This window comes from Sarcophilus harrisii, chromosome 2, assembly GCF_902635505.1.
Source record: "Sarcophilus harrisii chromosome 2, mSarHar1.11, whole genome shotgun sequence".
Classification (NCBI taxonomy): Eukaryota; Metazoa; Chordata; class Mammalia; order Dasyuromorphia; family Dasyuridae; genus Sarcophilus; species Sarcophilus harrisii.
The window spans coordinates 164,757,313-164,784,327 of record NC_045427.1 but is presented as its reverse complement, the minus strand read 5'-3'; the positions used below and the strand labels follow the sequence as shown (position 1 = coordinate 164,784,327).

Below are 27,015 nucleotides of genomic sequence, written 5' to 3'. Positions count from 1 at the left end.
AGGGAAAAGGGATTGTGACTGGAAAAAGTTTAAGAAGCCCTGAACTAGAAAACCTAGTTTATCTGTCTATAAGACCTTGGTAAATCACATAACCTTGCCCAGCCTCAGTTTTCTCACACATAAAATGAGAAGATTCCTCTGTAAGGTCCCTTTCAGCTTTAAAAAAAATCATCTGATTCAAATCCTGTTAACTAGAGTCTTTGCTCGATCCGCTTGAAAACAAAATTCTCAAGATATAGTTACTTAAGAAAAAAAGTCAGGTAAAGTAAATCTTTCTGCTAATGAATTTTATAAGGCTAGGTTAAGAAATAGGATCATCCTACAAAATTTGTAGTATTTTCAGACAGTGAATAATCCTCCAACATTTTCATTTTGCTATATACTGCAAAGGGTTCTATAACCCTTGGAGGACTGGAGCTAAGGGAGTAAGTGAGTTTTCTCAGGAGGAAAAAAAAGCAACCTTCTCGTAATTTTGATAGGTAATTTTCCTTTAGTATACTTCTTCAAACTAAATCTGGTATACTATTTATTAAAAATATTAAAGATAATTTTCCTATCTTTGGCCAACATGGATTGGATAGCTTCTAATGTCCCTTCTAGTCTGAAGATTTTGGGAACATCCCCTATAACTGTAACAGAAACAAATGGTTTAGAAAATAAAAAAAGAACAAAGGTAAAGAAGTCATCAAAAAAGATGAAAAGAATTAAGATAATATAGATCTTTAATACCCAAAAGGAACAAAAAGGAAATCGATCACGAAGAGAGGATTTCTATTGTGAAGCAAGCAAACTCTTTATCACATGTTATTAAGTGACACAGTCCCAAATAATACAAAGCATGCTTTTTATTCAACAAATCAGTTTCACAGCTCTGAGTCTAATCTATCTTTAAGATCATGACCTCAGTCTTAAGAGACACAATTTTTATGTTATCTCCACCACTTTGCTTAAGTGAACACTTCTGTTCAGTCATTTATTTGTCTGTAGTGGGTACCCCAAGTTTTGCCAGAGCATGTCTTTTACTTTTTTAGAGATGTAAGTTGTTTAAATTCATTTTCAATGTTTTCTTTTTTTTACAGTTAATATATTCCTAGGATGCAAGTGCATTTTTTAAATGATCCAGGGACACTCATTGAAAAGTCAATAGCAAAGAACTAAAAGGGGTTTCTATTTTGTTGGGGAAGAACAACGTTCTTTGTATGGTGACTCAAAATTACAGAGTATGGTCACTCTCTGCACAGTGTCTCTTTGTCAAGAAACACATGCTGAAAGAAAGAATACAGATGAGAAAATAGTGTGCACTGTCAGATCTTGGAAACAACCAATGGATTTGTCCTCACCAATGTCTTGTCAATGTCTTTTACATTCCGGCACCCTGAAAAAATAAAACATACATTTAATATAAAATAAATGCAATAATAATCAGTCGGGTAATGGTTTTCCAAAGGAATGTAAAACTTGACTAATGTAAAGTTTATGGTTCAAGGTAGGCCTGCCAACTCTTATGTGGCATGAGACCATTTTTATTACCTAAACAGTCCTTAACACGAAATGACTGGCACATATTTTTATTAACACAAAGAGTATATTCTTTCTGCCACATTTAATAGATATTTGGGGACTGAAAGCTTTCCTTTAGGATCTGTCTCTGTACCAAAAGAAAACTCAGGGTGATGATTCACAGGGTGTCATTCTTCCCTCAGAGACTGTCTATACAGGCAAAATGCAATGGAGAATCAAGCAATCATGTCAAAATTTCAATCAATGTAGACAATCTGTGCCACAAAGAAAAAAAATAATAACAATAACTCTTCCTTCTTCTTTAGTTAAATTATTTTGGACATGGAATTATCTGGATAATTGCTTCAATAATTAATTTCATCTTCCTCATATAGATGCACATTGAACTTGTTCTGAATCAGTAATTAAAGATGATTTTAGAATGAAAGAAGAAAAATAATAGAGAGCCTATTAGGGCATCACAGAAGTCATATACTTTTCCCACTCTAACTTTTGATCATAAAAAAGTGATAATCATACTTAACAAGCATTTCATAAATTCTAATTACATGTGTCAGTATGTCCTTCTTTTGGGAATCTATAGGAAATAGTCACTTTTCAATATCCCACATATGAACATCAACTGCAAAGTAGAAACCATTTATTCTCTCTCAAATATACTAGGCTTGGAGCTCTCATCTGCTCCCATGTATTTAAATACTGTCTCTTTGTAAATAGTGTCACATTTATATATCCTGCCCAAACTCTCTATTGATTTCTAACCTCATATCTCCCATTGCCTTGTACACATCTCAAAATAGATGTCCAGTAGACATCTCAATATATCCAAGTAGAATTCATGATCTCTCCTGCTAAACCCTCCCTTCTTTTCACCTTCCCTTTTAAGATAAAGAACAGCATCTGTCTTTCAGTCCCTTAATAATCATTCTTGACTCTTCAGTATCTTTTATTCTCTCATATCTAAAATACTGGCAAAATCTGTAATATAATCTTTGTAACATCTCTTGAACACTGCAAACCCTTACCACCTCAAATCCTGGATTACTACAATAATCTCTTAGTGAATCTTCCTGGCTCTTCTTTCTCTACTCCAGCCCACCCTCCATGCAGTCATTAATGTGATTTTCTTAAAGCATAAGTTTAAACACATTACCCACTCCGATTTAATAAACTCCATTGGCTCCCTATCACTTCCGGGTTATATTTGGTGTTCAAAGTCCTTCATAACTAAGCTTCTTTTAACTCTACAATTTTATCACATTTTATTCCCTAACACAAACTTTTCAAACCAGGGATACTGTCCTCCTGATTATTCCAGGAACAAGACATTCCATTGCTCAGGTCCAGACATTTTCTCTGCTTGTCTTTCAGGCCTGGAAATGCTTTCCCTCATTTTCCATTTATTGGCTTCCTATAAATCCCAACTAAAATCCCATTTTCTATAGGAAGCCTTTCCTAAACCCACTTAATTGCAATGCTTTTTCTTTCTTATTATTTCCATTTATCTTATAGATGTATCTTCCATTAGATTGTAAGCTTCTTGAAGATTTTGCCTTTTTTTTTTTTTTTTTTTTTTTTGTATATCCAGTGCTTATTAGTATATCTGGCACATAATAGATGCTTCAAAACTGTTTTTAACTAACCAAATAATATTTTTAAGTCTTTTTGTTTTCTTTCTATTCCTGCTTCTACAATTTTATTTCGTCTTTATCACCTATACTATATTTGTTAGGGTAATCTTCATTTTAAAAACTCATCATCTCAATCTTCTTCATAAACGTAAATGAATTCCAACTTTCCAAATCCATTAGCTTCTAATTATGTCCCTCAGTTTAAATACCAACTAACCTTTCCAATCTTATCAACTACCCCTCAAGCTAGATTGATCTGCATAATGATTGTGACACGGGCCTTCTTTTTGCCTCATCTTTATACAGTTTACTTCACATAATATAATCCTTTTTTTCTGTTCCTTCTTTTCTCTTTACCAATTCCTTATCTTTGAAGACCAAACTCAAGGCCCATTTCCTTTTCAGAACTACCACAAGGATTCTGCTATTTCTTCCTTTTCTGCTGAGTACTAAAGCTCCTTTATTTTTTATTTTTTTGCCATGTTCAATTGTTAACTGTTTTTATATTTGCCAAATATATATACATATATATATATGTTTTATATTACTTTTTAGTTATTGTTTTATTTTTTCTTAGCCCCCTATTTAAACAACTCCAGTAACTCCTTATCTTCTCTGTATATAATCATTTGCTTATTTTTTCTCCCATTAGTCTGAAAATTCCAGAGATTGTGTTTTATCTGCATTCCTAGTACATTCACACATTACACATTTAATAAATTCCATTGATAAAGTGATTGACTGGCTAAAGATGTAATTTATAGCCCAGACACTCACAAATAGCAAGAATTGGTATATTTAGATAAAACTTTTATTTGGAAAGCATTTCCTATATGCAGAGTTTCCCAAAATGCTTTTGGGAGACCATGTATTTTTTTCATTAAAGCCTTATAACAACTCTGAAGTGGGTAACATGGGTATCATTATCCTCATTTTCCAGAAAAGAAAACTGATCATAGACAGCTATGTGGCACAATGATATGGAACACTAAACCTAGATGAAGATCTAAGTTCAAATATGATTACAGGAAACTACTAGTTATGTCATAGTTAGCAGTTCACTTAACTTCTATGTGTCTCAGTTTCCTCAATGAAAAATGGGAATAATAATAGCATCAACCTCACAGGGTTCTTATCAGCATCAAAGGAGACAATATTTCTAAAGTGCTTCGCTCAGTGCTTGGCACACAGTAAGTGCTTAATAAATGTTTGGTCCTTCCCCTTAAATGACTTGCTCAAAGTTACACAACTAATAAGTATTACAGGCAAGATTTAAAGCCATTTCTTCCTGACTTCAAGCCAAGGGCTACACCAATTCATCTTGAAGTCTTTCTGCCTCGGTGAGTCTAGCTTCCCTCTTCCCCCATCAGAAGAAAGGGGAAAATTAAGTAATTTAAATGAAATTAAATGTAACTTCCCAAAAAGATTTTTAAAAAGAAAACAAAGCCCCATTTAAAATATTCATCAAAAGGGGAAATTCTATAGGAACCTACTATTCTTAGATTCTAGAAAATTTTAATATTATTTTATTACTATAATATAATAATGTTTATAAATTATATATTATAATATTTTAATTATATATTATATTATAATATAATGCTTATAAAATAATAATATTTTAATATTATTGCTTATTTATTATTTTAATATTATTATATTCTAGCTATATTGCTAGAATAGCAAATCTAGCAATAGATATTGCTATTTGCAATATCTGCAAAAAGATATTGAGTCTTTTTTGCCTCAAATATCTCCCCATTCCACACCATTCACACTACTCATCTGTCAGACTGATCTTCCTTAAGTTCAGTTCTGAGAGCAACTCTGTGGTGCAGTGAATAGAGCTGCTCGGCTTGCTGTTCATCTTTACTAAATTCAATTATGGCTTCAGACACTTCCTAGTGCTGTGACCCTGGGCAAGTCACTTAACCCTGTTTGCTTCAATTTTCTCCTCAGTCAAATGAGCTGGAGAAGGAAATAGCAAATCCCTCAAGTATTTTTGCCAAGAAAACCCCAAATAGGTTCAAAAAGAGTTGGACATGACTGGAAACAACAGAAACAACAACAAAAGTGCAATTCTAATTATGTCAGCCCCCTATTTAATCAACTCTAATAACTCCTTATTAACTCTATGATCAAATATGAAATCTCCTGTTTGAATTTTCAAATATTTTATATTCTAATTCCATTCTAATTTTCAAGTTTTCTTATACCCTACTTGAACATGACACTCCATCTCTGAACATGTTCATTGTCTGTCCTCCATACCAGTGACTCCCTCCTCATCTCTGTCTCTTAACTTCTCTGGGTTTCTATAAACCTGAGCTAAAATCCCATCATCTGCATGAAGCCTTCCCTAATATTCATCTCACAAAACTCAAATTTTTCCTGGATGGATCATGTTTGTATATAATCATTTGCTTGTTGTTTTTTCTATTATTCTGAAAGTTTCAGAGAGTGTATTTTGTCTTTCTTTGCATTCTATAATTGCCACACAGTACGTGGCACAATAGTATACATTTAATAAACTCCTATGGATAAACTGATTGACTGACTAAAGATGTTATTTATAGCCCAGAAACTCACACTATGAGTTATCAAGAACTCGGTACAATCTAGGGAGAATTCTCATAAAGGTTTCTTTGGTTCATATCCTCTTTGACCTGAGATTTCCCTGTGAAGATTCAGAATTTGTCTTGTTCTGTCTTTACCCAACATATCAGAATATCAATTTAAAAGGAAGCAAGCTATACATAATAGATTTGCAGTTCCATATAGAATCATCTTTTTTATCTTATTCCATAAATTATTTTTATTCCATAAATTTAAAAATGTATTTTATTCTATAAATTAGAAATTATTTTTCATAATTTTTATTTTATTCCATTAATTAAAAAATACAGTATATGCATATCTCTGAAAATATGAAGCAAAAGGACCCCAGGTTCAAATACAAATGCATTGTGTATGTGTGTGTGTTACCTGTGGCCTAGTGTTTTCAACTAGAGTGGTATAGAGTTGCATTTGAGCTGGGGATATATATATATATATATATATATATATATATATATATATAATTCAGGACAACCTGTATATGAAAGGCAGTTGGTTAGAGTGGAAAGGGCACTAGACTTGGATTCATATTCCATCTAAGACACTTATTGTCTCTGTGACTTCAGGCAATTCATTTAATTTTTCTGGTCTCCATCTTTCTTATCTATAAAACAAAGAACTGGGACTAGATGATTTCTACAATCCTTTCTAGTTCTAAGCATATGATCCTATAGCTTTTATTTTACCCCAAAAGAAATAATGTAAAACACACACGCACACACACACACACACACACACACACACACACTGGAATCTCAGGAACGTATAAACAGCCATCACAACTTCCCTTGCCACCCATCTTTCCCAAGAGCAAGATTACTATAGTGCCACTCCATTATGAGACTTTCCCTAATGGGAATGCACTTTAGGGAATGCTAGAGAAGTCAGTTCTCTTCCCAGTGGACCTAAATGATCCAAATAAATCATAATAGTTGTGAAGAACAAAGAAACCCTCCAGGTAGCTCCTTTGCCTTGTCATTCTCTGATTTCCTTCTGTTCAATTAAAATGCAAGCTATTTGTGAACAGAGAATATTTTCTTACACTTGAAAAATATTTTGCCACATATCTGTCACAATATCCATATATAAAAATCATTCAATAACCATGTGGTCCTTTTTAGTAATCAGTTTGTGTTCTGTATTACAAACACATTGCAGCTCCTAAAAGACAGAAACCATGCCCCCCCATTCTTCCCAGATGCCTACCATAAGAAAGGAAACAAGCATTTATTAAGTACCTATATTCCAGATACTGTTGAAATATTTTACAAATATAGCCTCATTTGCGCCTCATGATAATTTGGGGAGGTAGACGTTACTATTACTTCTACTTTATAGTTAAGGAAACACAGGTAGAAGTGACATGTCCATAGTCACAAAGCTATGTCTGAGGCTGGATTTGAACTCAAATCCTCCTGGCTGCAGGCACTATGTTCTATTTATTACACCATAAAAGCAGTCTTACTCTAGCATTCAGAATTCATCAGAGGGCTCAATAAATTATACTGACTAGTTTGATGAAAGACTTAAGAGCTTACCAGTAAGAGCCATGGCCAACCGGAATTCTTCTTTCAACATTTCCAGAACCTCCTTCACTCCTTTCTCCCCCTAATAAAATGAAAGAGAAGGAAATATTTGGTTTAGTCTGGCTCATTCATACCAGACATTTGTTCATTTAATTACTCAATTACCTGATAAGCCAGTCCCCAGATGATAGGTCTTCCTACAAACACAGCCTTGGCCCCAAGTGCAAGGGCTTTCAGCACATCCGTTCCTTTACGTACACCCCCATCCAAGAACACCTCCACCTTTCCCTCCACAGCCTCTATGATTTCAGGCAGGACATCAATCTGTGGAGACAAGACAGAAAAGGTTATGTCATCTGTCCTGTTAAAGAGAACCCTGCTCGAGGACACCCAAGACTGCTAATCTCATCAGACTAGGACTTTTAGGTGAAAGTAGCATGCCACAGAAATGCAGGTTTAGGGTCAAGAGTAAAACAATTTTCTTTAAAAGAAGAAAAAAGAGGAGGAGGAAGAAGGAAGGAAGAAGAAGAAAAGAGAAAGGAAGAAGAAGGAAGAAGAAGGAAGAAGAAGGAAGAAGAAGAAGAAGAAGAAGAAGAAGAAGAAGAAGAAGAAGAAGAAGAAGAAGAAGAAGAAGAAGAAGAAGAAGGAAAGAAAGAAAGAAAGAAAGAAAGAAAGAAAGAAAGAAAGAAAGAAAGAAAGAAAGAAAGAAAGAAAGAAAGAAAGAAAGAAAGAAAGGAGGAGGAGGAGGAAAAAGAAGAGGAAAGAACTAGGAACTAAAAGCATCAACACTCCTTTTACATTCAAATTTGGAGTTGATGGGATAATCTCTGGGAGAGTTTCCTGTAAAGAATTTAGGGCTGAATTTGGCCCTAAGATTTCCACTATGGAGTGAATAAGGGTAGAATTTGGCCCAAAGCCCTAAATGGTTTGGCATGTAATGCAAGTTTTTCTCCCTTCCCATTTGGCTTTTGCTACCTTGCCAAACATACTTTGGATCAATTTACATATACATAGCTTTCTTCTTATATTCAGGCAAATTACATCAACATATAAGTGCTACAATTTCCAAACTATGATGCAAGCTGTAATTAAGCACATTTCCCCAATTTGTAAGGAGAAACGAGAAAAATATTAACCATCTTGGGTTCAATGCACATTTTCAAAGACTATAAAATAATCTGTTTAGGTTATTTCAAACCCTGAATATGGTCTAAAAATGACTTAGGAAAGACATTTATAATATGAACCTTGTACTACAAAATTGAGCCCAGATCTATAGGATACAAGGTGTTATCTGTGGCCTAGTGTTTTCAACTAGAGTGGTATAGAGTTGCATTTGACCTGGGGATCGTATGGGCCTATGATCTATCTATACCAGAGGTATCAAATTTCACTTCAGCCATTTTTCAATTCTGGCTCTTCAAGACCCCATTTAGGGTTTTCTTGACAAAGATACTAGAGTAGTTTGCCACTTCCTTCTCCAGTTCATTTCATACATGAGGAAACCAAGGCTAACTTGCCAAGGATCACACAACTACCAAGTGAATGAGAATAGATTTGAATTCATGAAGATGAGTGTTGCTGAATCAAGACCTAGCACTTTATCCAGTGGGTTACCTGTCTGCCACAAGGGTCAACTTTGCATCCTTGAAGGGCACCAACCAAACCAGATTAAAATATAATTGGGAAATATATAACAAAATAAACAATGATAAAAAATAGATACTACTAATTTTTGGTTTTCTAAATCAATTATATGTCCAGAAAGGATCACTTCCTATTTAAATTTGATGCTGTTGAATTCTATAACATGTATCAGTGACTCAGTAGGTCTCTTTCTAGTACTTATGAGATATTTTAGGGTCCTGGAGCAAACCAGACTTCAATATTTACATCTCATTTATCTATGCATGAAAAAATACTTGGAATCATGACTCTGACCACACAAACCACTGAATGGACCATTTTGACCAAATCAACCACTCAATTCACTTGTAAGGAAAAGAGGGTAGTAGAACAGTATAGAATCAGATATAATTGACCTGATTACTTGTTAAAACTAATTCATTAGTCACCAATCACAAAGAGCAATTTATATGTACTTAAAGAAAGGATAAGAAGTCCATAACTATTTAAATGCAGAAACCAATTCAGATTACTGTAAAAAAAATTAGTAAAAATTTTACTATAAAAATAGGTAAGAAAATATTAGTAAAACTATTAAATAAATAAATTGGATATTAAATAAATATATATTAGTAAAAAATTACTTTAAAAATACTAAATTTACTAATCATTTTTATTTTACTTGGATATGGATTATGAATTATAGAACTGAAAGGCACTGAAAAGATCAAATAACTTTACCTCCTTCATTTTTACAAAGAAGAATATTAAGGTATAGAGAATTAGGCAATTTACCCAAGATCAGACAGTTAGTTAATGGTAAAACACAGGTCTCCTGTCTCCCAGTTCAATACTCAAAACACAAATTAGTTAATTAATTGTATAGTATCCCAGAATTTTTTAGTGGGAATAAACCTGAGAGATCAGCTAGCATTACTAAATAGTTCATTAAGAGCTGAGTTGAGTGAAGTTGAGTAAATGACCTAAACCAATAAGTGGTTCATTTATTGTTGGGTTGGCATATGTGTTTACACACGGATTATTATTTGATGGCTACATAAATACACAAATATCCAAAAAGACAGAGCAAGATCTAACCAGATTTAGAAAGATGACTAAATTTTGAAAGTTTAATGGAAAGTTTGCAAGGAATTCTTAGAATACATACTCCAATGATCTTTTTAATAAGTACTTACAGTGGCAGGCACTCCATCTAATTGGCGAGCACCATGATTGGACACCAATATTCCATTGACACCATATTTCACAGCTTCCCTGGCATCATCAGCTGAAAAAACATGTTTGAGCAGTTCCACAATTAAAGCTACACTGGGAATATTATAGCAAATTGCATTGTATCTATTACAAAATCTAAAAGCCTTTCTGAGGAGTATATTTTTTAAGTTCTTATTTTAAAATAGAGATTTGAGGAATGTTTTAATGGATCTTGTTTCTTTCCCCTCCTTTCCCCATAGAATGTAAGTTTTCCTGATAATAGGAACTGGCTCATTTTGTCATTATACCACTAGTTCTAATCACTAGTAACTATTGCATGATACACATTTCACAATTATTCATTAGATCTGGAGAGTTAGACCTCATCAGTAAAGCTATTTCTTCCAGTGGTGAAGATTGTATACCATCCATAAAACTTGCAATGGAGGTGGCAAAAACACAATAAGAATGATGTTCTTGACTAAGAAAAAGTCAGAATTTGCATCATCTTAAATAAAGAAGAGTATTAATAACCAATGCTCTTTATGGAATTTGCATGCTGTTCAATTTTGCCAATAGAAAATATAGTATAATAAAATTTTCCAGGTTGTACTAATATGCAATTATTAAAGGACTAAACAAAACAATATAGACATATAGGCATATATCCCTAAATATATGCATTTAAATATATATACATATAAATACTTTTTTGCAATAATGATTCCCACACTTGATGTAAATATTCAGTTATATTGAAATAAATTGACAAGAGTATAAGTGTCAATGAAAATGAATGGAATTTAGGAGAACATAAAAGTTGCCTTCAAGTATGTGAATAAAAGTTAAAGAGGAAGTGGGATTATCCTGTTTTGTTTGGTCTTAGAGAACTGAATTTGTAGCAATGAAAGTTACAAAGAGGTTAAATTTAGGCTTGATCTAAAGAATAAGGTAATGCCCCCATTGTTATATGGCCATTTTGGTTGAAAAAAAAAAAAAAAAAAAAAAAAAAACACTGATGAAATCAGATTGACAAGAAACACATCTCTATCCCTCATATCTCAGCAGACAAATGCTTGAAGGGAGAGTGTTATGAGATTCTGAGAGAAAACTTCTTCGCAGATAAATGCATTAACTGAGAGGACCTGTTTGAAAGTAGAGCACTGAAATATGCTAGTATGTAATAAGGAATGCAATGCAAAATAGTATATTGATTTACTAACTGTTTTTCAGGGTTTTGAAAGTTGCAACTGCAAAACCATAAATCCACTCTTAGAGCACTATGGAACAATGATATAAGGTCTGTTTTGAGGCAATAGAGGAGAGATTAATAATCAGAAGAACACAGCAAATGAGAAGAAGTTGAGAGGAGTCGGATTAAGAGATCAGAAGACTCCTAAAAGCTGAAGGACAGCTTCTTCAAATGTTTAAGAGTTTTGCTGATTGGCAAAGACACATTGCTTTACTGAGAGCTGATTGCAGGGAGAAAATAGGTTTATTAAAGCTCTAAAGGTCCTGAAACTGCTGGAAGTTCAATGTAGAATAACTATATCCTAATATTCTATGAAGAACTATCTGGGTAATTTTTTCCTAATTCATATACAACTTGAGAGGGGAGAGAGGATAGTTTTAGAGAGGGAAAAGAGAAGAAAGAGAAAGACAAGCTTTGCAGCTGTTTTTCTTGGATTTATGCTGCTCTATTTTGCTAAAAGATTCTAACTTGTTTTCAGTACCTTGCTATGGATGGCTGTGTGCTAAAAGAGCTCAACAAATACTTCAGTGACTTAAGAGTAGCAGGGAAACAATTTTGGCCAGGAAGTGACACATGATGCAGATGTTTTTGTGTTTTTGCTTTTTTTTTTTTTTTAAAGAAACCAAGCATTTCATAGCTTACCATTCAACATTATGGTTATCCCAGAAATATAGGTTTCCCTAATCATATGTCTCCTTGCTAGGTTTCAGTAAGTGTGGCTTCCTTCTTCCCCACAGATACTGAATGATGAGATTGTGCTTAGCAATTGGCACCAAATGATAAGATTGGAGTAGACACCAAATATTAGGGTTCAATAACAATTCACATGTGAAGAATCCATAAGTGCCTTTTTTTGCCAAAAGATAGATTTATTTATGATAAGAGGTTACAGACAACATGAAGAGATAAAATACATATTATGAATGGCAAATATGAAATAGATTTAGGAGGACATATAATTAACAAGGAAAGTGTTTTTATCAATTAACAGGAGAAAAGACCAGTTCCCCAAAAGAACTCACAATTAACCAGGAGAAAGGGACTACACCATGAGATGGTAATATGCCATTGATTAGTAGACTGAATCCATAGAAGAGTTTATCACAATAAAAGAGCTAGTTAGCTATCATGAAACATGGGCATAAAGAGAAAGATACCATGAGGCATGGGGGAGGGAGGGAAGAGAAAGACACCATGAAGAAGAACAGCATGGCAAACCCAAAAGGGATTCAGCAAAGATGGAGGAGGCCATGCATAGATTTATAAAGAGAATTTTACTTCAGGGGTTCAACATCGTGACTTGGCTTTCTGATTGGATACAGTAAGGTGGGTTTACCCAGAACCTCCATTGTGGTGGAACTTTAAGGTTGATATAAGGAACTAGTAAGGTTAATGATTCTTTTCCTGCTTATCTCAGGGAGTTATCAGTACTTCAGGCTTTCTCTTCCAACCTTACTTATTTTTACCCAATGAGTACACTGATAAGTTACTATGATCAATGTTTTTGAGTAGATTATTATACATATACATAAATATATTATCCTTGCTTTTTCCTTTAACTGAATAGTATTATTTGTGCCTTATTGTTTATTAGATGTTTCATTTTTAAGATTCAAGTGTCCTTGTAACTAATTGTATATAAATGGGGGGGGGAGTGTATGTTAATGAGAGTTAAAAAGCTACAGTGACAAATAGTAGAAGTATATTCCCTCAATACCAAGGTTGTATATAGGATCTTCTATGTTTGAGTAGCAGCCACATGATCATTTCTGAGACCATCACACTCCCCAAGGAACTCCTCCAGAACTAGCATTATGAGTGCTGATTGAGAATGACTGAATCAGATCATAGAATAAAAAAGTGTGGGTGCCATATTACATGCCATAGAATGACTATCTAGAGCTATTTAAAGAACAGCTTTCTACATTTAAAGCTATTCAAAAGTAAAAAATTAATATCCTCAGAAAGTAATGGGTTTTCCCTCTTTGAAGTTTTTCAAGAAAGAGCTGAATGTTTACAAGAATGTAATCACTTATCTTTCTGGTCAAGTCTGGGTTGAACTAGATGGTTTCTAAGATCTCTTTCAAATCTGAGGTTCTGTGATTGTATGATTGTATAAATGATTGTGATTGTATGAATCTGAAAATTCCACATATAAAACCTATTTTTATTATCGTCCCTCTCTTGTCTGCCTTGGCTTCAGGTTTTAATGAGGAGTTATTCTTATACATGCTTAGCTAATCCCTCTAATTGTTCTCTTTTTCCAAACCAGTTCTCAGCTTCTCTGCCCATTCTTCATTTCTTTTTAATTCTCTTTTCTTCAGGTTCTCTTTACTCATTTGTTTCTTCCCTCCCTTCTAAAAACACCATAAATCTAGCATTTAAAAGACCTTCTGTGCCTTCAGGCTATCATTTAAAATCTCTATTTACTTTTTCTATCAAACTCTTATAGAGGAATACTTATGTTAACTGTGTCCACTTCCTCACAATTCACTTCTCAACTTTTTATAAAGAGAGCATCAGAGATCTGAGGATCAGAGATATAGAGCAAGAAGGGGCAGAGACCAACCAGTTGAAACCTCTCATTTTACATGTAAAGAAACTAACATCCAGAGTGACATAAATAGTAAGCAAAAGAAGCAAGATTCAAATACAAGCCGCTATTCATAATAATAGTAATAACTAAAGAGATCAGGGTAGCAATTTCTAGTTTAAATATACCCATGTAACAAATTCACAATGACTATTCTCTTTGCCAAACTTTACCAAAAAGTATTGATTCATTAAAAGAGATTACAGACAAAATGAAGAAGTAAAATAGATACTAGAAGTAATAAATATGAAATAGATTTGGGAAAACCATATGTTTAGGAAGGAAAGGGGTTTTAACAATTAACAATGGAACAGATAAGTTCCCTAATGGAACTCAAAATTAATCAGGAGAAAGGGAATAAGTCATGAGGTAGGATTATGCCATTAATTGGCAAGCTAATTCCATAGAGGAGTGTAGCATACTATCCAGAGTTAACCATAGTAAAGGGAAGACACTGGATGGGGGTAGGGGAGGGAGAGAGAGGGAATAATGAAGGGAGGGAAGAAGAGAGAGAGAAGAGAGAGAGGGGAGAGGGAGGGACAGAGGGAGAGGGAAAGGAAGAGGGAAGAAAAGAGGGAGAGAGGGAGAAAAGGAGAGAGGGAGAGAGGGAGGAGGGACAGTCTGGGAACAAAGTTCCCAGGATAAGCATTAAAGCATTTCCTGAAAAAGGGAGAGGTTAACCCGATTTCAGGATTGAATTCATAACTAGAATTTATATAGTGCTTTAGTGTTTTTACTTAGTAATTTATAAATGCTAATTCAATCAATCCTATGTGATAGTTACCATCTATCTATCTGCCTATTTGTCTGTCTGTCTGTCTGTCATATCTGTCAAGCTAGCTAGCTAGGTATCTCAGTTGTTAGTCCCAAATAGAATAGCTGGCAGAAGCAATAATTGTTTTGTTTTCTTTCTGTCTTTTGAATATTCTGGGCACATCGCAGTATCAGCACATAAGGCCTAATTTAAATATTTGTTAAATTGAAAAGAAGTGAAACTTTTTGTTTTCTTTCAAAATAACATGAGCAACACTACATGAACCTAGAGATGAAAAAACAGTTCACAGAAAAAGAAATGTTTAACTTAGTGAAAAGAAAATTTGAGATTAATGGCAACCTTCAAATATTTGAAAAGACTGTCACAGTCTTTGACTAGACTTTCTGTCTAGTCAAGAACCTAGAAGAGAACCTAGACACTTTCTGCTTGGCCCCTTAGGGCAGAACCAAGAAATGGGTAGGAATTGTAAAAAAAAAAAAAATGCAAAAAGTAGATATCCATCTATTATGAGGAAATTTTTCAACCAATCATCCCTATGTAAATATAATAGTCTGATCTGGAAATAATAGACTCTTTCACTAATCACCTTAAAGCAAGGCTAGATGATCACTTGTCAAGGATATTGCAGAAGGCAACTTAGAAATTTTGTGATTTTGTGTATTTGTGTGTATTACACACACATGAAAACACCTATAAACTTAAAATCATACATACCAGAATACAGAGAAGACTTACATTTTTAGGGAGTGAATTCAAGAACTTACCACTTGACAAAAATTGCTGGGATAATGGAAAAACAGTTTTGCAGAAACTAGGCATAGACCAACATTTACACCATATAGCAAAATAAGGCTAAAATCAGTAAATGATTTAGACATAAAGGTTGGTACAAGTAAATTAGGGGAACAAGGAAAAATATATCTGTCTGTCAGTTCTATGGATAACATAAGGGTTTATGACAAGAAGAAAGAGAGAAAATCACAAAATGAAAAATGGATACTTTTGATTACATGAAATTTTAAAATTTTACATAATAAAACATATGTAACCAAAATTAGAACAGAAGCAGGAAACTGGGTGGAAAAGATGGAGGAGTTATAGCAAGTTTCTCTATTAAAGGGTTCATTTCTCAAGTATATAGGAAACTGAATCAAATTTGTGAAAATAAAAATCATTCCTCAATTGATAAAATGTCAAAGGATATAAATAGGTAGTTTTCAGAAGAAATCCAAGTTATCAATAGTCATATGAACAATGATCTAAATCACTATGGTTAGAGAAATGGAAATTAAAACAGCTCTTTCACATCCACTTCACACCTCTTAGATTAGCTAACATGATAGAAAAAGGTAAATCGTAAATACTAGAGGAAATGTGAAGACCTCAATGTGGTGTCAGTTAGGTGGTTGAGTGGATAGAGTGCTGAGCCTAAAGTCAGGAAGACTTATCTTTAAAAGTTCAAATCTGGCCTTAGACACTTACTGGTTATGTGAGCCTGGGCAAGTCACTTAATCCTGTTTGCCTCACTTCCATGCCTCTAGAATGGGGTGGAGAAGGAAATGATAAACCATTCCAGTATCTTTCTGAGGAAAACCCCAAATAGGGTGTCAAAGAATCAAACCCAACTAAAGCTGAACAACAACATCAATATATACAAAAATATTTATAGTAGCACTTTTTGTGATGACAAATAATAAGAAATGGAGGGGATACCCATAAATTGGGGATTGGCTGAACAAGTTGTAGTAGTATGATTTTAATGGAATTTTACTGTGTTATAAGAAATGATGAGCAATATAGTTTCAAAAAAAACCTGGGAATATATATATATGAATTGATGCAAAGTGAAGTCAGCAGAACCAAGAGTAATGTACACAGCCACAGCAATATTGTAATAATGATCAAGTGTGGAAGACTTAGGTGCTCTGATCAAAATAATGATCCACGACAATTCCAAAAGATCCAAAATCAAAAATGCTATCAACCTCTGAAGAGATGAATGTAGATGAACTCTAAACTCAAAATGAAACATGCTTTTTTTTTGTTTTTTGTGTTTCTTACTTTTCTTAATTTGTATTGTTTTTGTTGTGTTGTTGTATTTGTTTTTTATCATAGATAATACAGAAGTGTGTTTTTTTAATAATTGAATTCAAGACAAATTGTTCAGAAAAGGAATTCCAATGAAAGTGAAATGGACAGCAAGAAAAAAGTAAAAAGGAAGGAAGGAAAGACAGAACAAAAGAATGAAGGAACAAAGGGATGAAGAAAGGAATTGTCACACTGACTACTATTATGCCTTTGGCCAAATAATGTAATGTTTGTCAGCTGTGAACTGATAAAACCCAAATCTTGTCCTCAAGTGCATGTTTGGAGTTTGTTGAAGTTTTCAAAGAGCAGATTTTGACATAGCAAAAGAGATTATAATTTGTATTCTATGGCAATACAATGGTGCTAAGGAAAAGATGTGTTTTATCTAGAATTTCCCAGCTGTCATCCCATATTACTGCAAATATAACTTTCACTTTTATAGTTAAAAGTAAATTCAGAAAAGGATAAGTAACTTCTGGTCAATGTAAATGAAAATATGCATGAGATGGATTGAATGAGGCGAAAATAAATCTGTGAAATGTTGATCATTGAATTTCCAAGAACAGATTTCCTAAGATCCAAAATTACCATATGTGTCACTTGATGCAATTGTTACTATAGAAATGCTTTTTGTTTATTAAATAGAAGAAACTAATAGTTATACAAAGATGCTGCAGGGTAAATGGGATGTGTACAAATTGCATTTCCTTGGATTTCCTTAATATCACCTACTGTTCTTGAAATACCTTTCATAGCACCCAAATCTAAATTTCAAATTTTCTCTTGCTCTGGCTTTCTCAATATTTGCAAGTATATTTATGAGGCAAGGTGATATCCTGGATAGAGAGCCATACCTGGAGTCAGGAAAATCTTTCTTCAAATCTACCATCTGGTATATACTGTCTAGGTAAATCTGGACAGTTTTAATGCCACAGACAACTCTCTGAGATCATAAAGTGCAGAGCAGCTATTTTTCTGTAGTAGGGAAGGAAGGAAGGAAGGAAGGAAGGAAGGAAGGAAGGAAGGAAGGAAGGAAGGAAGAGAAAGAGGGAAGAAGGAAGGGAAAGAAGGAAGTTTTGCCTATACTAAAAAAAATCATAGATCTAGTAGAGTTCAGTTTATGTATCTGTATATCTATTTATTCACTCATCCAAGTTTTCAGATAATTTTGTATACAGTTTTATTCATTTAGAAGGATTTTTTCCTTATTTTATTTTCACCAAAGAAAAGAGGATAAAAAGAAAAGGGAGGAAGAGGAGGGAAATGAAAGGGGAGCAGAAGGAGAAACAGAGTAAAGGTAGTATGTTAAGAAAAATAGGAAGCAGTTGTTTTGATGATGGTGGTGGCACAAAGGCCACTTCAAGAATTCAAAGGTCAAGGATACTAGGAATTTCTTCAATTTCACATAAAAAGAGTATCTATTTCACTCTTTTTTATCATAGCCCAAGTTTCCACATCACAGCATAATATGGGAATCCTAAATATGGTTAGAACAAATGGAGATGAGATTTTTCTGATGGAACTTCCTTCTTCCTATGAAGGCAAGTGTTAGACTTCAACAAAAATACACTTTTCATTGTAAATATTAAGGGAAAGGTTCTACTCTGATATAAACAATTTCATAGGAGTTAAAACAGACCTTTCAGAATTTCATTAACTTTATAATTTAATTAGTTTGCAGATGAAACCAGTCTGAAGATGAGGTGAATGAAGATAATTTTGCAACCTAAGGTTAGAATTCAAAAAAAGCTTGGAGAAGTTTTTAATAATCATACAGTAAGAAACACAAATATTTGTAGGTATGGTGGATGACATAATAATGGCAGTAATAGACAATTGACAAATGGGGAAAAAGTAATAAAAAATTGATTTTTCTTAATTGAAAAGAAAGATAAAAATGCTTTTTAAAGAAAAGTTCTGTCAGTGATCTTTTTTTTAAAAAAGAAAAAAAGACATTGTAGTAAATTGATGGGTTTTTCACAATCATGATTTAAAACGTTTGATTAAAATGTTTTTGGAGGTACATACACTTTTCATAGTGCCACCAACTTTGAACTCTTTTGAATACACACATGGTAATGTTTAAAGGTTAAGAAACCATTACTGAGATATGTCGCTATTCTAAAATTAATCAGAACTTCATATTCCTCAGATCTGAATAAGTTTTGAGACCTCTGAGAACAGCCAGGACCATTTGAAGCAAACGGCTGGATTCCTTGGGTCCTTCAAGATTAAGTACTCTTTTTATATGTCAACAATTCATTCAAAAAAATAAGGGAAAAAATTGTCACTAGGTTTTCCACACTTGTCTGTTGGTTCTAGCTATTAGTAAACGGAGCAAGTTGAAGAGATTTCAGGCAAGAGGAGGGATGAGGCCTTGAATATGATAGGTAGGGGGATTTGGAAGAGAATATCAGGAATGGGTTGCAGGACAAAGACAGATAACCAGTTTTATCTTACCAGGAATAAAACCTCTGTTTTAAAAGAAATATATTAGATATCTTCAACAATAATTAGTGATTTTATTATTTGGAGGTGACTTCTTCAACCACATACATTTTAAACACTTTTTTTTCAATTGTATATACAAGATCAACATAAAAATTTCTTTTATGGGAATCTGCTCTGAGTTATCATGACTAGATTGATGAATGGATATTGTAACTCCTTCCCATGGTCTCTTGACTAACCCTAAGATTTCTTGACTTGGGGTTATGAAATAGTAGTTTACAGCCCTAGTGTTATGAAAATGTTTATTCTGTTTACAGGAGTACCCAATTCTCAAAATACTGCTTCCCCATTGTGAAGATCAGGGATATTTTAATGTGTAAAGAACTTGTCATTCAATAGGAGAAAAGTCTCTTCTTGCTTTCATCTTCATCTTCCTATGTATCATTCTTTTCCTCAAAAAAAGTTAAAATTATATTACATAAAATTATAAAAAATGTATGTTTGTAAGAAAAGAAATAAATGAACCTCGGAGGATGCCTTTGGCAACAATTGGGAGGGTTGTCAATTTCTTCAGCCAGGTAATATCCTTCCAATTAATTGATGCATCAATTGCATTGGCTGTGTACTCTGCAAGGCCACTGTTATCTCCATAACCTTCCTCAGAAGAAAAGGCCAAATCATTGGTTTGAAAATTCTTCATCCTGAAATAGAGACATAAAAGAATTTAAAGAATGAATTTAAATTATTACAGATAGGAATCCCTCTAGACACAATGATTCTTTGAATGAAGTGAAAAGTAATCTTCCTCTTGCATGGAGTTATTAAATTTGTTCCGCTATGGTACATTCTGCAAAACTCAGGATCAGATCTAACCATTTGGACTTCTTATTTGAGTTCTATCAAAATCTTACAACTACCATCTTAGACTGCATCTACACACAAAAACAAAAGTTGTTTTTGGAAAGGAGAAAGTAGAGACAAATATGTACAACAGACAAATTGAATCGATCAAATTATCTTTAAAGTAATCAATTAACTTTATCGATGGTTTCTTTTCAAAGCTTGTTCGTCTGTGTAGACAAAGCTTTTGAATCATTTTAGGTGAAGCATCTTTATCACTGAAAAACATATTGTGGTAGCAGATGACCAATAAATATAATCTCTCTTCCACCAACCTTCTCAACTATTTTGGAGCCTCTATTAAGGCTAGAACTATAGTAAGATGGCCCAGTATTACACAACTATCTCAGTTCACCAACCTACTTTGTACAATCTAGATATATTTCTCAGTAGTTATTATGGAAAAGTCTGATAGTAAAGCAGACACATATTCTTCCTTGTCTTATCTTCTCACTCCTTCCCCCCATGCAAAAAAAAAAAAAAATGTATGTCTCATATCTGTTAAGCTTCACATCTTTTTTTGTTGGTGAACTTTCAAATACCCTTATGTCCAGATAAATTGCATCTCATCAAGCAGATCCTTTATGTTATGAAAATTTCATACAGTAAACATGAGGTGAGTACTGCCTTTGTACCAAACTATATGCTAAATGCCGTAGATGATACAAAGGCAAATGTATGGAATCTAAAGGACAGGAAATTACAGTACTTCTAGAAAAATTACTCTAACTAATTATTGAGACAATGATGACAAAGTTTCCCTGATAGAAATTTCCTATTCAGTATTGTAATTTCATACACCTAGACAATCACTGAAAATCACAAAAGAATCCCACATTCACATGAACCAAAACAAAAAGTTATCATTCAATTCATCACCTTCTAATAAAGCTTCTTAGATGGTGTGCTTAAAGTATTTGTTTTGATCAGAACACTTATTAGTATTATATATTATCATACAATCAAAAAATTCTGTGATTGTATTAAAATTTAATATGAGCCAGTAGTGCAATATGATAGACAAAGATTAAAATATGATCTAAACCTGCATCAAGAGAATCATAATATCCACAATTAGTAAAATACAGTCCTGCTATAATCTAAAGTCATTTCCAAGGGAAGAATACTGATAAACTGAGAACTTCCAGAGGAGTACCATCAGAATCATCCTATATAAGGACTGGTTGAAGAAACTAAATATTTTGCTCAGAAAAGAGAATTCAGTCATGGGAGTTAGGGTAGAAGTGGGGAGGGGAATGACATATTGGACATTAGCTCTCTTTAACCTCTTTAAGCATATGAAGAGTTGTTATATGAAAGATCAATTATTTTCATTTTGCACAGAGCTAGTGGTGAGAATAAGGTACAATATGTCAAACTTGCATGGAGGTATTTTTAGGGTTGATATAAGGAAAGCTTACTAATAAGGAATAATCCTAGGAAACTGGGATACCTCTGGAGTCAATGCATCTCCCACCTCCCACCTCTATTGGAGGTCTTCAAGCAAAATCTGGATGACTACTCCTCAGGAATGTTGTAGAAAGAATTCTTGGTCAGGTACTGATGAACTAGATAACTTTAGGGATATCTTTCATTTCTTAGATTCTGTGGTGAATAAGTGGATCTTTATTGTTGTGCTCTATATGTGATTTTTTCAAAAGTAATAATAGACATGTAAATAGCCCTTTCTTTACAAGAGAAGAAGAGGAAAGGGAAGGGAGGAAGTGGAGGGGAAGAGGAGAGAAAAAAGGGAAAAGGAAGGGAAAGACAGGGAGGAGGGATAGGGAAAGAAGGAAATGAAGAGGGAAGTGAGAAGTGCAGGAGGAAGGAGAGAGAAGGGAGAAGAGGGGAAGGAGGAGGAGGAAGAGAAGAAAGAAGGAAAGAAGAAGGAGGAGGGGGAGAAGAAAAAGAAGAAGAAAACCCCTTATCAATCTAGTTTCAATCATGACCAAAAGAAAGCAAAAAACATCTGTATGTGTACCTCTCTTCCTTTACAAACTCTAGGTTTTCAGTTGTAGGTTTTGTGGGAGGGTTTGATGGGGAGGGGGTAATCAAGGAGAGGGGATGGATAGGAAAAAACAGAAACATGCATAAAATTATATAAATAACTGTTGTTTTTCTTGGACTGTGAAATAGAAATCAACACTTGAATGAATGTTGCCTTACAGAAATTTCTGTGCACAATGGGACCTTGTTGTGACTCTCAAACTTTGTTCAAAGTCTTAAGCCAAGAACAAGCTTTCAGATATCTTTTATAGAGATCCATGATGGAGCATTTTTCTGATGGTTCTGCAAAAAGTCTCCTGGATGCCATTTTATTTGAATTATGGCATACATAAAGAACAGAAGAAATTGCAATTTTCAAGTATTTCATTTCATTAGGAAGGAAAGGACAAATATTAAAATAAATGACAGTTTGGAGGGATCGGATTGCTCACAAAAGTCTGAAGCCTCAGATCACACAGGTCCTGTTCAAAGGCACAAAAGTAATAAGCTCTTTGGCAATATAATCCACAATATTGTTAAGTCTGGTCTGAAAAAGTATTATTTCTTCCATATGCAATGTTCACCCTATTCTCCCAAAGACATTGCTTAATATTAAATAAGTTAGTTAAAGAATAAGTATATGATAACAATAATAGTGATAATGGTAATTATGGGTGAGGGTTTTTTTTTTTGCATGGATCTGACATATCAGAGTAAGATTTTCTTCATGAAAAATCTCTCTCCATCAAGGTATGTCTATAACTATTCTGCTGTTTATATCCTGAGAAAGTTGTTAGGAAGCCCTAAGAGGTAAATGTCTTTCTTAGAGACACACTGCCAATATACATCAAAGAATTTGAACCTGAGTCTTCCCAATCCCAAGATCCGTTCCTTATCAACTACGTTATGTTGCCTTTCAATAATAAGTATTTATGATGAACGAATGAATAAATCATTGAAAAACATTTATGAAGTACTTACTACTATGTGCTCAGCATTGTGCTAATAACTAGGAATAAACATAAAATACAAGTAATTCTAGCTCTCAAGGAGCTCAGTAGGGGAAGTCAACCTCTCACAGGAAGTGGTAGTCAGGGAAGGGTGTTTTGATTTAGAAATTTACAGGAATAGTGAGTGGGGTAAATTGACACACCCTTTCCAGAAGTGGTAATATTGATTCAATTAATATCTTTACATCAAATGAAGAGGGGAAGGGGGGGATAGAGAAAGATTTCATGCTACATAGAGAAAGTATCAAGGAGATGGGTATGGTGAGTATTTGGGTAGAATAATTGATCATCTATTGAGTATTGACAGACAGCATACTTAGTATAAAGAAATCTTGAAACAGTTTAGACATTGGTTCAAGTCTTAACTTTTATACATACTAGCCATGGGAAATCCACTTACTCTATTGTGGCTCAAGACAAATTTTCTAAGAATAAATTAGAAATAAGTTGTGATCTGCATCAGTGAAATTAATTTCAAATGGGGAATCTGATGAAATCACAAATACCTCCACAGCACACACACACAAAAAAAAAAAAAGAGCACTGAAGTCAATATAAAGCATTACTAAAAATGATTGCACAGAAAGAGATAAAGCAAATATCATATAGGAGAGGTACAGAAAGAAACTGGTCTTAAGTCTATTGGTAAAGATAACAGTCACAACTTTATTTGTGCCAACTCTCCTTGGTTTGTCTTCACTTCATCTTTTTCCAGGGTCAACATCATACTAAACTTAGAGTCACTCTCCAGTAAACACATGTTTACAAAATAATTGGCAAAACATAAAGATACAATTTCAGGCCATCCCACTTAGTATATCATTATATTGTTGTTCACTTCTGATCATGACCCCATTTAGTGTTTTCCTACTATAGAAACAAGTAATTTGCCATTTCCTTCTCCAACACGTTTTTACAGATGAGGAACTGAGGCAGAGTTAAGTTACTTGCCCAGGATCACAGAGCTAATAAGTGTCAGAGGCTAGATTTGAACTCAGGAATATGAGTTTTCCTGACTAGGCTTAGTACTTTATTCATAGTGTCACTCAGCTGCTTAATATATTATTATAGGCCAATGTTAAAACTTAGATGTGTCATTTTTCTCTTTGTCTTATCCTACATAGGGACACAAATCTGACTTTTCATTTTCTTTAACCTTTCTGATGTTGATCTCACAGCACACTCTTAACCCTGGATCTCTCAGACCTTGGACAATTCCACAGGATGTAGAGAAAGGAAAGGGCTTTTGCCTAGAAGTCTGAGGAATCAATTGGTTGAGCTGATTTCATTCTTCTCTCTTCCAAAAGTAGTTAAAACTCTTACTCTCCAACTTCTTTGCCTTAGGAACACATTCCAATTCCAATTTCCACATGCATATTGCATATGCATTCTACAGATCAACATTAAAGAGAATCTCAAATGCTGTGAACCCTGCCACCCCACTCAGGTGCCAATTTTGGGGTTTCTCTTCCTCTAACATGTGAGGTGGGGAGGTGCGGTGGAATGTAAGCAGTAAATCCTGGAAGAAACCAGCTTTTTACAGACTCTTTCGTTCTCTTCTGGATTTCCTGTCTCCCCTGCCTGCCAAACCTCACATTTGAAAAGCCAGGCTTCACCCCCTGTGAATAAGGTCAGTAGCAGAAATAAGACAGATTTCATATCAGGTTGTAACGAATGTGCTCTTTGGGTGTATGTAACTTCAACGGAAGCCTGTGCCTCCCATTAGTAGAGTGAACTCTGCCTGTGAGTGCTGGATGTGGTATGATGAGTAGCTAACCAGAAGGAGCTGGCCCTCCACGTCAGCCTGTAACAAACAGAGCTAGTGTTCCTTTCACCGGCCAGGGCGAAGGCGTCTACGGGGTGTTTCCTGTATTCCCTGTAACCTGGATGTGTTACTAATTATTCGGTCATCTTCAGATGGGAGATATGACAAGCTCTGGTGCCTTAGGTACTCTGTTAAAAACCTGAAAATAAAAGGGGGCTTTGTCTCTTAGCTCTTCACGTCATCTGGGCATGAGCCCAAGAACAAAGTGAAAGGACAGAGAACTAAGTCTTCCAACTGCTCAGAAAGTGACCCTACAAAGATGAAAGGAAGCAAGAGTTGCAGCCCTAACATTTGATAAATAGTTTGTAATCTCTCTTTCTCTGTCTCTTTCTCTCTGTGTCTCTCTGTTTTTCTTTCTGTCTCTGTCTCTTTTTTTTTTCTCTCTCTGTCTCCATCTCACTCTCTCTCTGTGTCTCTGTCTCTCTCTGATTCTAACTCTATCTCTCTGTATCTCTCTGTGTCTCTTTCTCTTCCCTCCTTTCCCTCTCTCTGTTCCTCTACCCTCCTTCCTCTCCATCTTTATGCTTTTCTGTCTTGCTCTGTCTCTCTTTCTTCCTCCCTCTCTCTCTGTCTCTGTATATTTCTGTATATGTATTTTTTACATATATATACATATATTATGTATTTTATATGTGCATATAATATAAATACCACACTGCCAATACACATCAAAGAATTTGAACCCAAGCCAGATTCAGATTCAGATCAATAATGATGACGATGACAGCCAATATTTATATAATATATATAACATAATAATATTTTATATATTTTATATTATTTGTGTATAGCATATATTATATATTGTAATATTGTTATAATGTATTATAATATATTATGCTAAGTACTTTTTCAATTATTGCCTCATTTAATCTTCACAACAATCCTGGAAGGTACAAGCTATTATCATAAAGCAAATAGGGTTCAGTGATTTGACCAAGATCACACAAGTGTGGGAAGATAGATTTGAACTCAGGTCTTCTGACTCCAAGTCTAGCACTCTTTCCACTGTATCACGGAGCTCTCCCATATACATATATGTCCATATGTGTATGTGTATGAGTAAAAGAAATATGCTATATTAGATAGTATACTATGTTTGTGCAGTGGATAGAGTTCTAGATTCATATTTAAGAAGACCTACATACTTATCCTACCTCTTATACTTAACTAGATGGGCAAGTGTCTTAACCTCGGATTATCCCTAGGCAGGGAAAAAGGGAATTCCCATACATGAAATTACCATTTGAATCACAGATCCTGTGACAACATATCCTTCTAATGTATGCATCAATCCACATACACTTATGTTTATGCTAACACAGCAACAAAGAAATGTGTAAGATGTCAAGCAATAAACAAATATAGGATATTATTACTACCAAGAGACACTATGTTCTATTGTTATTATTATATTATATATATATATATATATCATATTATATTGTAGCATATTTACACAATGCTTTATGGACTTACAAAACATTACACATGTTACTATATAATATTATATTAAATTTAACATAAACTTAAGCATAAAAAACACATGATAATTTTCCCACTATCAAGTGTCCTTGAGGCCATAAGAATATCTTTACTCATTCCTTGTCCTATCATATAATGATGGTGAGTGTTCATTGGTTCCCTGCCTTAAAAGTCTCCCTTTTCCAATTCAACATTCACTGAGCTACCAAATTAATTTTCCTAAAGCACAATTCTGACAATCTGACAATCTCCTTCAATAAATTCTAGCAGTTCCTTTTGGTCTCAAGAATCAAATCCTCTGTTTGACATTTAAAGCCCTTTACAACCAACTGAACCTACCTTTCCAGTTTTATTGACCAAAACTGTCTCCCATGAAAAATGAGATCCAGCCAAACTGACATTCTTGCTGACTTTCAGCTGTTGCTTCCATGCATTTGTTATGGCTGGCTATCTTGTTTTTAAATATACTCTCTTCTTAACTCCTTTGCTCAAAATTACTACTTTCCTTCCTGATT

At 34.1% G+C, this 27,015-nt stretch overlaps 1 protein-coding gene across 1 annotated transcript in view; it reads right to left on the bottom strand.

The window, feature by feature from the left end:
* Nucleotides 1-827: 827 nt before the first annotated feature.
* The window catches only part of HAO1 (hydroxyacid oxidase 1), a 74,926-nt gene continuing 48,738 nt past the window's right edge, over nt 828-27,015 (bottom strand). The window contains exons 4-8 of the mRNA XM_003758199.3: nt 19,820-19,995; nt 10,117-10,208; nt 7,460-7,618; nt 7,307-7,376; nt 828-1,375 (exon numbers count right to left, since the gene is read on the bottom strand). Coding sequence (XP_003758247.1) covers nt 1,305-1,375; nt 7,307-7,376; nt 7,460-7,618; nt 10,117-10,208; nt 19,820-19,995 — 568 coding nt within the window. The 3' untranslated portion in view covers nt 828-1,304. The remainder of the gene's footprint in view (nt 1,376-7,306; nt 7,377-7,459; nt 7,619-10,116; nt 10,209-19,819; nt 19,996-27,015) is intronic.